The 15660-nt window shown below is 41.0% G+C and overlaps 1 protein-coding gene across 2 annotated transcripts in view; it reads left to right on the top strand.

Annotated features, from left to right (window-relative positions):
- Nucleotides 1–3041: 3041 nt before the first annotated feature.
- Nucleotides 3042–15660, top strand: part of LOC114054179 (translocating chain-associated membrane protein 1) — a 40604-nt gene continuing 27985 nt past the window's right edge. The window contains exon 1 of one of the 2 annotated variants that reach the window (XM_027877341.1): nt 3042–3347. In XM_027877341.1, coding sequence (XP_027733142.1) covers nt 3225–3347 — 123 coding nt within the window. In that variant the 5' untranslated portion in view covers nt 3042–3224. The remainder of the gene's footprint in view (nt 3348–15660) is intronic. The other variant, XM_027877340.1, reaches the window with a different exon arrangement.

Raw genomic sequence — 15660 nt, 5'->3', positions numbered from 1 at the left:
TGCTGGATTTGGAGTCAGGAAGAATTGAGTTCGAAACCAGCCTCAGATATTTATTAGCTATGTGGACCTAGGCATACCACTTAACATCTCTGGGCCTTAGCTTCCTCATCCTTATAATGAGGGAATTGTATTTGATAGTCTCTACAATCCCTTCCAGCTCTAAATGTTTGATTCTATGAAATCCCAAGGATGGACCCCAAAATAAAAATAAAAATCATTATTGATTCATAATATAGTCTGCTAAAACCCTCAGATCTTTTTTCAGATGCACTGCTGCCATGGCACTTCTCCATGTAATGATCTTGCTCTTATACCTGTTCAGCTAACTTTCTGTAGCCAAGTGAAAGATTTTACATTTCCTTATTAAATTTTATCTTATTAGATTCAGCCAACATCTTGGCCTCTAGAGATGTTTTTGGATTCAGACTGCCATCCAGCCTATTAGCTATTTCTCCTAGTGTCATCTGCAAATCTTGACAAATATGCTATATAGAACCTCTTTGCAAATCATTAATAATTCAAGTTATTTTTGGCTTAGTAGGACATTCTAGAGCTTTTGCTTTGTAGCAGAGCTTTCAAGAACCCATTGTTACTTCTTTGCTGCTATAAGGCACCAAAGAGGGACTTTAATGGAATAAATAAAGCTGTAAAGCAAGATTAATGGATCAGGACCTAGTTTGTTCCTGTTTCTCCTATAAGAGTCAAGGGACCAAGGCCATAACTTAAGCATACAGTCCTCACACATATAGTAACACTCCATTGATCCAAAGGTCATACAATCAACTTTACCCTCCATAACACAAGCCCTGATTATGAAGAAAGTCTCTGAACATTTACAATAACTATCATGAAGCCCATTCACTAAAAATTTTCATTCCCATAGGAGACATCATTAGAGAATTTCACATGGATGTATGCAATAATCTGCCTAGTTTCCTGTAACTGCATTCTTATGACTTTCAAGTCTAGGGCCAAGTTTATAAAGCTCTCAGGCACAACCTTTCCCTATACTCTTTAAACAATCCCATTCCTAGCTAGAGGGAATTTAAGAACTCCTAGGCTATTAATGCATTGGGTGACCTCTGTTGCTCATCTCAATCTGACCATGTACTCTATTTCCAATTTACTGGGTTCTTACCTTGTTCTCTATAACCTCCACTGCCTCATAGCCATTCCAGTAATTAAGAGCCTGATTTATGTCCTTGTGACTGACTCCCTGGCTTTGATTGCCTGACTAGTACCCAGTTCTTCCAGGGCTAGGGTCCTGATTCCTAGAGAAATCTAGTTCTTCCAAAGGCTGAAATCTTGTCCCTAAACCTCTACTACCATGCTTCTGTAACAATGACTACCAGCCTGGCTGCATTCAGCCAGGCCTGATAAAAACTGGGAATGGAGCCTCCAGTTCTGCCTGACCCCTCCCCATGTATCCAATTTTTATATGTATTTATATATATAAACACATATATACATATCACAAATGTGTACGTATATATAACACACACACACACACACACACCCCTTTTTTCCCCTTTCAAAGACATCTCCTTTCATAGTTGTAGAATATATTCATAGGCAGTCTAATTTGTGTCAACATAAGTAAAAAATATAGAAAACATGGAGTTGGGACAAATGAGGGGTTTTCTAGAGGGAGGTAAAACGGAGAACAGTGAGAAATAACAGCTGTCTGTAGCCAGTCTAACAAGAAAAATAGATGTCAGACCTTGAGTTACCATGAGATGTTTAAATTTTGCTGATCTTAATTTCCTCTGTTCAAGAAGGATGGCTTACAGTTTATATTTTCTGCCAATAAAGGTTAAAATAGACAAAAGAAAGGTAAGTTCTAATTCTTAATACTGTTTAATGATCACATAAAGGAGTCCTTATTGCACTGCCTTTGCTTGGCTGTAATTCACCATGCTTTCACATCCGTGTTTCTTTTGGGACACCCTTTTGTGGTTGTTGCTTTTCCAGTCCCCCATTAGGTCTTAAGCTTTTTATTTCCTTTCTAAATCTCCCCACAGCAGTTAGCACAGTCCTCCAGGATTTATAAGTGCTGTGCTGACTGGGCGCTAAACAAATGCTGACTTCACTCATGAGTTTCTCCGAGGCTCCAGTTTCTGGAGTGGGAACCATCCATCTCCCAAGCCTTCTTGCTTAAGCTAACCTCGCCCCGTGAAAAATGGAAGAATGCCCTTTATAGTAATAATAGCACTTATACCATTTCGTGGTGCCAAGCATCAAGGCGAGGGCTGAAGGTGGTGTTGCCCAGGCCCAGTGGCAGCTTAAAGAATTTGGGAAATTATTTTAATAGCCATAATGCCTCCCTCCACCCGGGTCCCCCCGCAGTGCCTCGAAGATGCCAGGCCGGCTCCGCCAGCGGCACGTGCCCGACAGCTGGTGGTCCACGGCCCGCCCCAACCCACGGAAGTAGCCATGGCAACTCAACGCTCTAGGTGGGCTCTGAGTCGGTGGGGTTGGAGGCCAACATACGTAGAATCCCTGGAGGAGGAGGAGGAGGGGGAGGAGGAGGAGGGGGAGTAGGAAGAGGAGGAGGAGGAGGACAGCGGCTGCCAAGGGAAAACCAACACAGAGGAAGGTGTTGGTTAGTGCCAGAGCCCAAAGCGTGGGCCCATCGGGGAGCCAGAAGGAGCCTAAGGCAGGTTTGGGGCTAGGTGCGCCTGCGCAGAGCAAGCTACAACCAGCAGCAACTTCACCATCAAAGGGGCGGAGGTGCTCGCCGGCGGTAAAAGAGCACCTACTCTCGCTTTCCCTCCCTCCCCTTCCAGACGGGTGCCCTAGGGGCGTTTCCTCACCCAGAGGACTACCGCCCTCCAGACTGCAGGTGGCGCTGCAGGCGAGACTGAAGGGTTGGGGGAAGGGGGAATGAGGGAAAGTGCTGCGAGCGTCTTAAACCCAAAGTTTGCGCGTGCGCGATCTCAATTGCTTTCCCTCCCTCTTTCTCCCTTTTTTTTCTCTCCCCCCCCCACCCCGGGCCGCCCCGGCGGCTGCGTAGTAGCTGTGGGATGGGAAGTGAAGTCCCTGCGAGCGGCTGTGGCGGGGCTGAGAGCAGCAGCCAGGGGGAGGGGACAGAGGCGGTAGCAGCAGCCCCAGCAGCAGCAGCAGAGGCTTGCCGTTGAGGAAGAGCACAGCAGGAGCATCAGCAGGAGCGGCGGCGCAGGAGGAGGAGAGGAGGGGGAAGGAGAGGACAGGGACCGGCCCTCACTATGGCTATCCGAAAGAAAAGCACCAAGAACCCTCCCGTCCTGAGCCACGAATTCATCCTGCAGAATCACGCCGACATCGTCTCCTGTGTGGCCATGGTCTTCCTGGTGGGGCTCATGTTCGAGGTGAGACGGGCAGATACACACCCCCTCGGCCCCCACCCCCTGCGCGCCTCCCGCCCAGCGGGGAGCTCCCCCGCCCCATCCTCCTCCTTTCTTCCCTGCTGGGGTTGACAGTTTCCCCCCTGCCCCGTCCTGAGGGAGCTGCGGACAGAACCCCCCTCCCCTGACCCCGAGGTGTATGGGCCGCATCTCTCTGTCTTCCCCCCTCCCAGGAAAAAAAAGGGGGGGATGCAGCTTCCTGCTCCCCCACCATCCTGCTGGGGAGCCCCGGAGCGGGGCAGCGGCGCGGGAGGCAAAAGGAGGGGAAGAGAAAGCCGCTTCTTCGGCCTCGGGTTTTTCGTCACTTTGCCGGGCGGGAAGGGGAGCTGGCGTTCTGGGGCCGGCGCCCCCTCTTCCCCTCCCCCCCTTCTCCTTCTCCTTCTCCTCCTCCTCCTCCCGCCCGCGTCGACGCCGCCGCTCAGTTCCTGGTTCCCGCGAAGGGTTACGTGGCAGTGAGCGAGGCGCTGGGGTCGGGGGCGGCCCCTCGTCGGAGGGGAGGGGGCGGGCGGAGGGGATGAGCCCCCCCCCCGGGCCCGGCGGCTGCCTGGAGGCGGGGTGGGGGGTGTGCTGGAGAGGGAGCCGGGAAAGCCGAGCGAGCGGAGCAAGGCCTCTCGGGAAATGTGTCCCCCCCTCCTCGGGGCTGGGCGGAGGGGCGGCCTCGCAGAACTACAAGCCCCATGCGGAGCTGCCCCTTCCAGCCCCTGCTGCGCGGCCGGCTGGAGACGTGTCCATCTGCGAGCGGAGCCCGAGCGGCGGGCGCTGTGCGGGGCTGGTGCGGGGCTCAGCGGGGGCCGCGGCGGGCGGGACTCCGGCTCGGGCTGTACGCACATCACTCCCTTCGTTGTCTGCGGGCGTTTGGCTTTAGTTTCGTTTAGTAAATGCTTGTCCACCTCAATGCGGATTTCGTCCACTAGGAGACCACTGACGTGCCCTGTCACAACATAATCAAATTAATTAGAATGGCCCGAATAGGCCAAAGAGTGAAATAGTTTTGGTCCCTGGGGAATTAGACGACAGGAAATTCTGCGACTAAAGGATGGAGAGGTGCAAGCGACCTTACAAAGGCGCTCCCCACCGATGGGGTATTCCGATGGATTATTTGACTTGGCATTGAGTGGCTATTATGAAACACAATGGACGTTTAAAACTTGGCAAGTGAAGATACAGTATCTTCAGTACTTTTAACATTTTTTGTTTAGGTTTGAGGAATCGGTCTGATTTGTATGGGACCCAGCAGAAATTGAACTCACCATTTTCTTTTAGTGTTCTTGTGTAACGTCTGCAACATTGGAAAATAGTAGAGAACTCAAATACAAAAGCTTGGGCAGCAGATGGAATAAGGTCTTGGCAATAAAGAAACATCTATTTAAAATTTAAAAGTCAAGAATCTCAATTCTTAACTACTTTCCTTTAACTACCTGTTGAAATCTTCCATGGTATCCTTACCCCTTAAATGTTGCGTTTTCTAAGACACCCTCCCTGTTCCACCCTCTCCCAAAGCTCACTGCTGGGTTTCAAACTTCATATTAAAATTACTTACATGTGAATTATATTTCCCTTCTAGATTATGAACTCCATGAGCTCAGGAGCCTTACAAATCATCCTTGAATCTCTCTTAGCACCTACCACATAGATACTTAATAAATAGAATATAATAGTTTAAAGTTTTAAAGTTCTTGTTTTCTTATATTACTATTGTATAGGTACTTCCTAAAAATTTTTTGCCTCCAAAATTTTCTAGAACTTAGATTGTTTATTCTTAACTTTATTGCTGTATTACTTAATTCCACAGTATTAATGCAAAATTAAATGATTATCTAATATGTTTAATGTTAGTAATTATGCTTAGGTTTCATGTTTTTGTGCAGTTTCTGGTTTCCTACTGATAAAGCTTAACTTGCAAATAGCATATTTGAATAAAATCAAGGGAGATTATCATAGTTTTGAATGAGATATAGGCAAATTTAGAAACCAAAGAGTGTACGGAGATTGGTAAGATTATACTTTTATGTGAAACATTGTTTCACATTCTTTTCTACATAGCTTTCTGTTGATAAGAATTCACGTAAGAATTTGCATAGTGTACGTTGAGTAATTTTTAAAATAAGGGTAAAATATTTTTATTTATAAATTTGAAGGGTTTTTAAAATATTAGTATGGAACAATAAAAGTGCTAAACATGTTTTTAGGATAAATTCAGGACACCAGACTTATGTATCATACAGACAAGGTATAGTTTTTTTACCGTATGTTAATAGTTCAGGATTTTGAATTGTACTATAAAAGCAAATGTCACAGGATTCATGTTGATACTATTAAGATAATAGCAAATATTTTACTGGTTTGTGCGCAACTCATCCGAATAGATGAGAAAAAGATTAGCATATTGGAGAGAAGGGAACCTGTTGGTAGTTACTAGAAAGGAAGGAGAAAGATTGGCCCTTATTTCCTGTGCTTTTGATCTGATCCTAGCCCCTTTTGTGTTTTGCTGCATTAATATTCCCACCCCATCCTCCCCACCCTCATCTACCCAAGCATCTTCCATCGCTCCCTTCCTTCCCCGTCTCTATTAGCTCTTTTTCTGTCTTCAGACATCCATGTTTGGTCCAACTCTCCTGTCCTAAGAATTACTTCCACTAATCCTCCCACAAGCCCTTCGAGTTACCTTCTCTGTCCTCTGGGGTACTTTAAAAAGTGCAATCAGTGACAGTTTATACAGAATGAACATGGAGAGCTAACAAAAACCTTTCAAATACAGTGGTCAGTGTTAATAACTATACTATCAAAAATAAAACTCATAAACATATCAACTCATAAACTCAAACTTATCAACTCATAAACATGGAAAGGGGCATGCTCTTAATCCACTAGGGATCTGTTTGGTTCTTTGTTGGGAAGTGTCAGTATCCAAACAATGTGTCATGGTTTGGTTTGGTTTTGTTGCTTTAAAGAAAGCAAATGTGGGCAGTGTGATATAGGAAAAACTATTCAGAAAAGTAAATGTTGAAGGTGGTTTGGTGTTTACAGGATTAATGTGCTAACAGACATTTTTTTTCCTACATTCTTAATAGAGGATTGAGGGTGCATTCTTTCTTTTGCTATAAAAGAGCCATCTACATTCAAAACCTCTTATTTCCTCACCTATTACTTAGTCCTCCTATAAAATCCTCCCACCATCCAACTGAAACCACCTTCTCCACAAAGATGATCATAGTAACATCCTAAATGCCTGATGCAATGACATTTTCCTAGTCTGCATCCTCTCTGAATTCTCTGCCTATTTGACACTATTGACCATTCACACAAATATCTTAATTTCATCATGCGCAAAATCTTTCATGGAAAGACAGGGACTGGACAAACCCTACAAGCTAGGTGGTTTTGGAACTAGTTGAATGGCTAGAACCTACAAGTAGTCATTAATGATTTAATGTCGTCTTGGAAGGAGGCCTCCTCTCTGAGTTCCCCAGGGACCTGTACTGTTCTAACATTTTTAACAGTGACTTCGATAAAGGCATTGTTGTAATACCAGATTTTCAGATGGCACCAAGCTGGGAGGAGGAAGAAGCAACCCAGGTGTTAGATTGTATCAATGGTGTAGAGACAGCAGGATGAATTTAATAAAAATGCAACGTCTTACAACTAGACTTTTTTAAAAAATTGGTGTCACAAGTACAAGATGGGAGGCATGGTTGGATAATTAGTTGGTTTGAAAAAGATCCAGGAGTTGTAGACTGCGAGTTCAATATGTGTCAGCAGTCTGTAGGATCTTAGCTTACTTTAACAGAGGCATAGCCTCTAGGTCTAAGTAGACAGCAGTGCTGCTCGCTTCTGCTTTGGTCAGATCATACCTGAAATAACAGGTGCCACATATATGATAGGTGTCAAGGTAGGTGGTACAATGAATAGTGTTGGGCTTGGAGTCAGGAAGATCATTGGAATCCTGACTCAGAAACTTACCAGCTGTGTGACCATGGGCAAGACATGTAGCCTCTCAGTCTCAGTTTCCTCATCTGTAAAATGGGTATAATAATAGTATGTACTTTACAGTATTGTGAAGGTCAAATGAGATAACATTTTGCAAACCTAAAAGTGTCAAATACTAGCTATTATTATAAGCCAAAAAGTATTCAGAGATGGATGATCAGGATAAGCCGTGACCCCGAGCTCATGGCAAATTAAGATAAGATCAAGGAATTGGGAGTGTTTAGAGCAGGACTTCTTAAACTTTTTCCACTCTTCTTGACTCCTTTAGCACTTCTTAAACTGTGGGTCGTGACTCTATGTGGGGTTGTGACCCACAGTTTAAGAGCATTGGTTTAGAAAAGATAGCTGTTTTCAAATATTATGAAGGCTGTCATATGGAAGAGGGATTCAATTTTGTTTGACTCCTAGAGTGCAGAACTGGAGGGCAAATTGCAGAGACTGAAATCAGCTCTATGTAAGGAAAAACTTCCTGACAGAGCTATCCCAAAGTAGAAGAGTCTGCTTTGAAAGGTAAAACAGGTTCACAGAATTGTAGGTTTAGCAATAGTAAGGACCTTAGAGGTTGTGTAATCCAACCCTCTCATTTTACAGAGATCAAACTTGTAGGCCTACAGAGGTTAAGTGATGCCCACGATCAGTAAGTGGCAGAGCCAGGATTTGAATCTGGGCCTTCTGGCAACCAATCATCTATTTACCTAAGGTTAAACCAGTAATGAGGGACAGGAATTTGAACCTGAGTCCTCTAATTCCACCACTACAACACTCTAGAGATCTTAAAGCAAAGACTGTGGATGACCACTTGAAAAAGTATGTTGTAGAAGGTATTCTTGTTCATGTATGCTTTGAGCTCATTGGTCACCATGGTTCCTACCACCTCTGAGTACATCTGACTCTATATTTACAGTTATCCCTTCCGCATTGAGATTTTCCCCATAGCAGTTTCTGTATATCTTGGGTCGGCAAAAGAAATGGGAATTTTGGGGAAGTTTTGCGGAAGCAGCAGACAACACATGAAGGCCAGCAGATACAGAAAAAGTTTAGAAACTCAGAAATGTATAAAAATATATGTATGGTATTATATAATATCAACCCAAATTTTACAATAAGGTACTGCAAGTACCCCATAAAAGAAAGAGAAAAAATTCAGATTTCTTCTCTGGTACAAAGGGAAAGCCAGAAATTTTTATGCAGATTTTCCAGATCACAGCCCCCACAATGTGGAAGAGATAACTGTATTAGCTGTTCTTCACTGTTTCTGCTGATTTTTTTCCATCATCATATCTTTGTTTGCACAGTCTTTATGGAACATCTTATTCTATTGACTTTATCCTTTCTCCCCTTCCAGCTCCATGTGAACTCTTCCTTTTCACTCAAGGCTTAATTAAGGTATGGAGCCTTTCCTAGAAATTTTCTCTACCTCCTCAGATTTCTCAGAGCGCTTTGTTTGGACCTCTCCTTTGCACGTAACACATTCTGCCTAAGATTACAGTTATTTGTGTACCTGTTCAACCTTATTTCACACTACTTCCCTTTTTGTAATTGTCTACTCCTGATTTCTTAAAATGTGAGCACCCTTTGAGTACAAGGAATGTTCAATTTCATCCTTTTTTTACCCCTCAGTATCTAGCACAATATTATTTTTAAAGTATGTTTATGGAATTGAACATGTCCTTAACAACAGAAAAAGGAGAATTATAGATTGAGAGCCAGAAGGAACTTCACGGTCATCCTCTAGTCTAACCTTTTCACTTTGAAGTTGAGAAACTCAGATCTTGAGATGTTTAAGGTCACAAAAGCTAGTATGGAGGCAGAACCAGGATATGAACCCAGGTCCACTGACCCCAAATCTAGCACTCCTTCTACTATACCAGTTACCCAAGGGCATCATTTCTCAAAACTTTAGGGTTTTAGGACCCCTTTATACTCTTAAAAAATTAAGGATTCCAAAGAGCTTTTGTTTACGTGGATTATATCTATTGATATTTTCCATATCAGAAATAAAAACTGATAAATTGTTAAGTATTTATTAAGTCATTTTAAAATAATAACAAATAAACCCATTCCATTTTAACATGAATAATGTTTTTATGGAACAATAACTTTTTTAAAACAAAAAAGTTTTAGTGAAAAGAGTAGCATTGTTTTATGTATTTTTTGCAGATCTCTTAATGTCTGGCATAAGAAAAGATTATTATATCTGCTTCTGTATTTAGTCTCAGTATGTTTTAGTTGAATCATATGAAGAAAATCCAACTTTACATAGGTGAGTAGTTGGAAAAGGGTAGCAAACTGTAACAGATAAATAACATCTTAATATTGTTATGAAAATAGTTTTGACCTCACAGACCAGTGGGGTCAGTGAACCATCACTTTGAAAACCACTGCCCTGGAGGGAAGATTTGGAGAACATTATTGTAGAAGAGAAAGAAATGTCCTTTGCGAAAGGAAACAGTTCTGAGGGATGGTGTATACCCCAAAATGAAGATTAAAGGAGCAAGTATCAAGGGATAAGGGGGTAAAATTGTCTCCTGGCTACATCTTTCTGAGAAGAATGTTCAGTAATTTGAAGCTTGTTTCCCAAAGGTCATGGCCATATGCTAAGGGTTAGTGCTTCAATAATAGTTGTTTAATTTTCTTTGACCTCAGGTCACACTAACTAGCTTGGAACAGTTTAAAAGGTTTAGTTAGTTCAACAAACATTATTAAGTAGGGGATATTCAGTGCTAGGCACTGAAAGATAGGAAGATAAATAAGATAATAATCTTTTTCCTCAAGTGAAATGTAGTAACTAACTTACATAAAAATTTAACTTACAACTTTTAAGGCCAGCAAAATAATAATAAATAAGCCCTTGATTTTATAATGGAAATTAGTAAGAAAATAAGATTTGACATTTGGAAATTTACTTTATAAGCAGCTTCTTCAGAATGCATGTTTTACTATAAACAGGTCAAATCCTGTGTTAAGAAAAAACAAATTTTTGGGGGGCAGCTAGGTGGCACAGTGGATAGAGCATCAGCCCTGGAGTCAGGAGGACCTGAGTTCAAATCCTGCCTCAGACACATAACACTAGCTGTGTGACCCTGGGTAAGTGACTTAACCCCATTGCCTAACCAAAATAAATAAATAAATAACTTTCTACATGTAAATGAGAAAAAATAAAATTTAAATTTTTTAAAAAGTAAAAAAAAAAAACCACCGTAAATGTTTCTGTAACTTAAGAGTCCCAGTACAATGAATTTGTGTGATCATTTTGACGTCGTTAACAACCCTGTTTTAAGATTTCATGGATACAATTTTCAGTTACTAAGAGGGACTTTGGCAAAGTGAAGCATAATCCAGGAACCAGAAGAGTAAGGGAAATGGAATGAAGGAAGCAGGAAAGAAAAGAATGAGGATTTGTGAGCTGTTCTTCCAAAGCGGGAAGGAAGGGGAAGTGGGATGGGATAAAACTGACTTGGACTACTTCAGAAGCCAAAGCTGGGACTAACAGTAGCTAGAATGACCCAGAACTGCCAATCGGAAAGCAGCTCCAAATAAGGAAGGCCAGGTCACCTGGTGGGGCAGGGAGCTTCTCCATTGATGGAAATCTCCAAGCTGTGATGACAACCAGTGGAGCATCATAAAAGGGATTTCTGCAATCAGAAGGAGATGGAGCCTACGTGACTAATAATGTTGTTTTCAACTCTAAGATTCTATGATTTTAGGACACAATATATTTCTTAATCAGACTTAACCTTCTCAACTAGTTTACTTAAACTGATCTTAAATTAGTTTGCCTTCCTTGGCAGATACAGATGAAGGACAAGGTAGCATGGGAAAGGCTCAGGAACATGCTGGATAGAATTTCGTTTTCTACAGATTTCTGGTTTGTTATGCTTAATGACACATGTAAAAGCCACCTATGTGAATGTAACCCATTGGGATCAATGTGGGTTAGTGGATAGGAGTGCTGAACTTGAAATCACAAAACCTGGGTAGAAATTCTGGTTCTGCTATTTACTTACCAGTAGGTTCAAAGACTTGGTAGTTCAGTAACTTGGGTAGTTTTCTTATCTCTGCAGTGGTGGTAATGATTCTTGTAACCCAATTGCAACTTTGTTGTGCAGATCAAGTAAAAAGATAAATAGAAGTCACTATCAATTTAAGCTGCTCTCTTAGTCTTTTGTTTTCCTCTTTTTGAAGGAAACAGTACATTCTAAACTAAAATTCATTTTTGAAACCTAGGACAAAATAATGTGCCTATTCCTGTTATTTATAGGATTTGGTGTTATGTTTTGGTTTGGTTTTTTTTTTTTAACATATCCCAAAAGTTGGAAGGAACCTCATAAACCATTTAGTTCAGCTTCCTCATTTTCTAGATGAAGAAACATGGAGATCAAGTGAATTAGGGTCATAAGGTAGGAATTATTAGAGGAGGATTTTGAACTCAGGTCCTCTGCAGAGCTCCCGAAATATTTTTTCCCCTATTGTTGTTGATCAGTTGTGTACAACTCTTCATGACCGCATTTGGGGTTTTCTTGGCAAGATGCTGGAATGATTTGCCATTTCCTTCTCCAGCTCATTTTACAGATGAGAAAACTGAAGCAAACAGGATTAAGTGACTTTCCCAAGGTCACACAGCTAGTGTCTGAGGTCACATTTGAATTCAGGTCTTTGTAACTTCAGGCCCAGTACTCTTTCCACTGCGCCACCTAGCTTCCAGTCTCTTGAAGATTATCTAGCTGCTAGTCTAGCCTAAGGATCTCATCCCCTTTGCTATGAGCAATCAGTGCAGAAGCAAAAATCACACAGTTCCTACCCCGAAAGAGCTTATATTCTTTCTATCTGAACAGCCCTGATTATGTAATCAAATCAACAAGTCTTTGTGATAAGAAATAAAGATTTAATTAAATAATGTATATTTTAGTGAAATTTAAAAACATTTATGCTTAAACTTTGTAGAATAACACTTGGAACTTTTTGGTTTTACCACTCTTTCTTTCCTGGGCAGCCCTGTATTTTTAAGTTTTTCACTTAGTCTGAATCCTAAACAACTTATGTAAGTGGAATGGCTATTGTGTAGTTGTAAACATGGGAATCATTCACTGTTACCTATGATTCTAATGAGTCTCTTCTCAATAAAGTGTCCGTCCTTATGAAACAATGTAATTTAAGTAGTTTAGACAGAGGATACTTTTTTTTTTTTTTTGGCAGTGGGGCTAAGTGACTTGCCTAGGTCACACAGCTAGTAAATGTTATGTGTCTGAGACCGGATTTGAACTCGGGTCCTCCTGAATCCCAGGCCAGTGCTCTATCTACTGCGCCACCAACCGGCCCGAGGATACTTCTTTATAACTTCTTCCTCCAAACTCTTTTATGTAACCCACTTTTTCCTTTAAACTTTCATGTTAAAATTTGTTTTAGCAGGAAATTCAATGGTCATTAATGAAATACCTGATGGTTAGAAGATACTTTGCTAGTCTCCAAGACTGAAAAGACAAAAACAAAATTACATCTATCCTCAAGATTACATTCTTTAAATTTCTGTGCAAGTTTAGGAAACTAGAGAATAATAATAACCAAGTTATGCCTTTTGGACAAGGGCTGCTTACTATAGTAAATTAGGAAATTCTCACTGCTCTATTGAACTGTAAGGAAGTGCTTAACCCTCTTCCTGTAGTGATCAGGAGTCACTAATTATGTCTACTGGTATCGTATGGTCTGAGAGTTGGTGCTTCCTACATTTTTTCTGCAGGTGGAAGGTAGAGACCTATTGTTATTTGGTTTGGAGAAGCCTCATTAAAGAAAATGTCTATGAGAGAGTATTAAGTTTTGTTAAGAGGCAACAAGATGTTAAGTGACTTGTCTGAGGTTACATAGCCAATATGTGTCTAAGTCAAAAGACTTGGACCTAGTATTTTTTTCTTTTTTCCTTTTTTTTAAAATTAATTTATTTTTAATTTTCAACAATCACTTCATAAGCTTTTGAGTTTTTAATTTTCTCCCCCTTCCTCCCCAAGACAGCATGCCATCTGATATAGGCTCCACGTTTTTGTTAAACATATTTTCACATTAGTCATGTTGTAATAGAACCAATAAGAACCACAAGAAAGAAGAAACAAAACAAAACAGAAGAAAAAAAAAGAGCAAATAGTATGCTTCCATCTGCATCCAAATTCCATAGTTTTTTCCTTGGATATGGATAGCATTTTCTATCATGAGACTTTTAGAGGTGTCTTAGATCCTTGCATTGCTAAGAAGAGCCAAATCTATGAAAATTAGTCATCTTATAACATGGCTGTTACTGTGTACAATGTTCTCCTGGTTCTGCTTATTTCACTCAGCATCAGTCTATACAAGTCTTTCCAGGTTTTTCTAAAGTCTGCTTTCTCATCATTTCTTATAACACAATAGTATTCCATCACGTTCATATACCACAACTTGTTCAGCCATTCCCCTATTGATGGGCATCCCCTCAATTTCCAGTTCTTTGCCATCACAGAAGGAACTGCTATAAATATTTTTGTCCGTGTGGATCCTTTTCCCATTTTTATGATCTCTTTGGATACATACCTAAAAAGTGATATTGCCGGGTCAAAGGGTATGTGCATTTTTATAGCCCTTTGGGCATAGTTCCAAATGGCTCTCCAGAATGTTTGGATCAGTTCACAACTCCACCAGCAATGCATTAGTGTTCCGATTTTCCTACATCTTCTCCAACATTTATCATTTTCCTGTTTTGTCATGTTGGCCAATCTGATAGATGTGATGTGGTACCTCAGAGTTGTTCTCATTTACATTTCTCTAATCAATAGTGATTTAGAGCATTTTTTCATATGACTATAGATAGCTTTAATTTCTTCATCTGAAAACTGCCGAACCTAATGTTTTCTGAATCCAAGGCTGGTTTTCTTATCTTCTGTAACATTAGTCTCCAAACTTTTGGTCCCATATCCCTGTGTTAAAACATTTTTTTTAAAGTATTTACTCCTGACATACATGTACTTATTTATAAATTTTATACATGTACTATTCTACTACTATGTTATACATGCCATAAAACATAGCATGTTAGAGAAACCCAAGTTGGACCAAAACATATTTATATTGGAGGTAAAACAATTGTGAGGATATATCTGAAGGCATGGGAAAAAAATCTTAGACCTTGTACCGTTGTTGTTGTTGTTGTTGTTGTTGTTGTTGTTGATCTTTCATTTTCCTTTTGGAAGAAGACATCACAAATGAGTGATATCTTGACTTGCTCGTGAATTGGATTTAAGTGAGGTGGAGTTGAGCAAATCCTTAGCTTCACTCTGTCTTCCAGAGTCATTGAAGTCCAGTGGCAAGACAAAAGTTAGGACTCCTGGTGATAGCCCAGGATGCAGTGGATGATTGTGGCATCTTCAAAGGGCAGCTGAAAGGATGTTAATAACTACCATTCATAATATATCTACTGTAGACTCTTTTACAATAAAGTGTCTCCCATAATCAAAATCATTCAAGATTCCATAGAAGATATAACAGAAATAACCCTGTTCGGTGACCTGCTAATAGTACACATCAGGTAAAGCATGAAGTAGGCATACATGCTCACTAAAGCTATTCATCACTGTAAACAAGATACAGAGTAGAGTTCAGGTCAAAGAGGAATTACTTCGTATGGATAGAGAGGTCTTCCAGATATTCCTATTTGCAGATGACATTGTGTGGATCATGCATCATGTCCCAAAACATTGTAGAGCCTCTTGCAAGGGATCTGTAGGAGTTTGACCTCTCCATCCACACAGGAAAGACCAAGTAGATAAGGAATATCTCTTGCCCAAATTTCAACATGCATTTTGATGAGTGCATTATAGAGCTTATGTGGCAGTATCTGAAACAGACTGTACAGATGTGGACAAGGTGTTGGGCGCGAATGGGGGCAGAAAAAGAGGAGAAGATTGCTTTTGAGGACTTAGCAAAGCTTCACTGATCTCAAGCTTCCTGTGAAAGCAAGGTCCATCTTTTCATTGTCAACTGTCTCCCGGTGTTCTATGACAGCAAGAGATGGAATATATCCACCTGAAGAATTCAAAATGAATATCACCCAGTGGGCAGTGGAGAGGTGCCTGGTGGATGTGAGCAAACTGCAACTTGTTCTTTGAAGCTCTTTATAATAACAGGAGTAAAAGGTGTCATTGAGGAATTGTATGATGAGAAGACTGAGCTGGTCACATGACAAAAGGTGACAATAGGCAGATAGCCAGTGTTCCTCTGGTATCTTTGGGATGTTGGGAGAGAGCAAGGATGGCAAACTTAAAGGAGGACA

The sequence above is a fragment of the Vombatus ursinus genome, unplaced genomic scaffold (genome assembly GCF_900497805.2).
Source record: "Vombatus ursinus unplaced genomic scaffold, bare-nosed wombat genome assembly UNPS02014812.1, whole genome shotgun sequence".
In the NCBI taxonomy this organism is placed as follows: Eukaryota; Metazoa; Chordata; class Mammalia; order Diprotodontia; family Vombatidae; genus Vombatus; species Vombatus ursinus.
The sequence above is the reverse complement of the archived record's forward strand: the minus strand, read 5'-3'. Positions and strand labels throughout refer to the sequence as shown.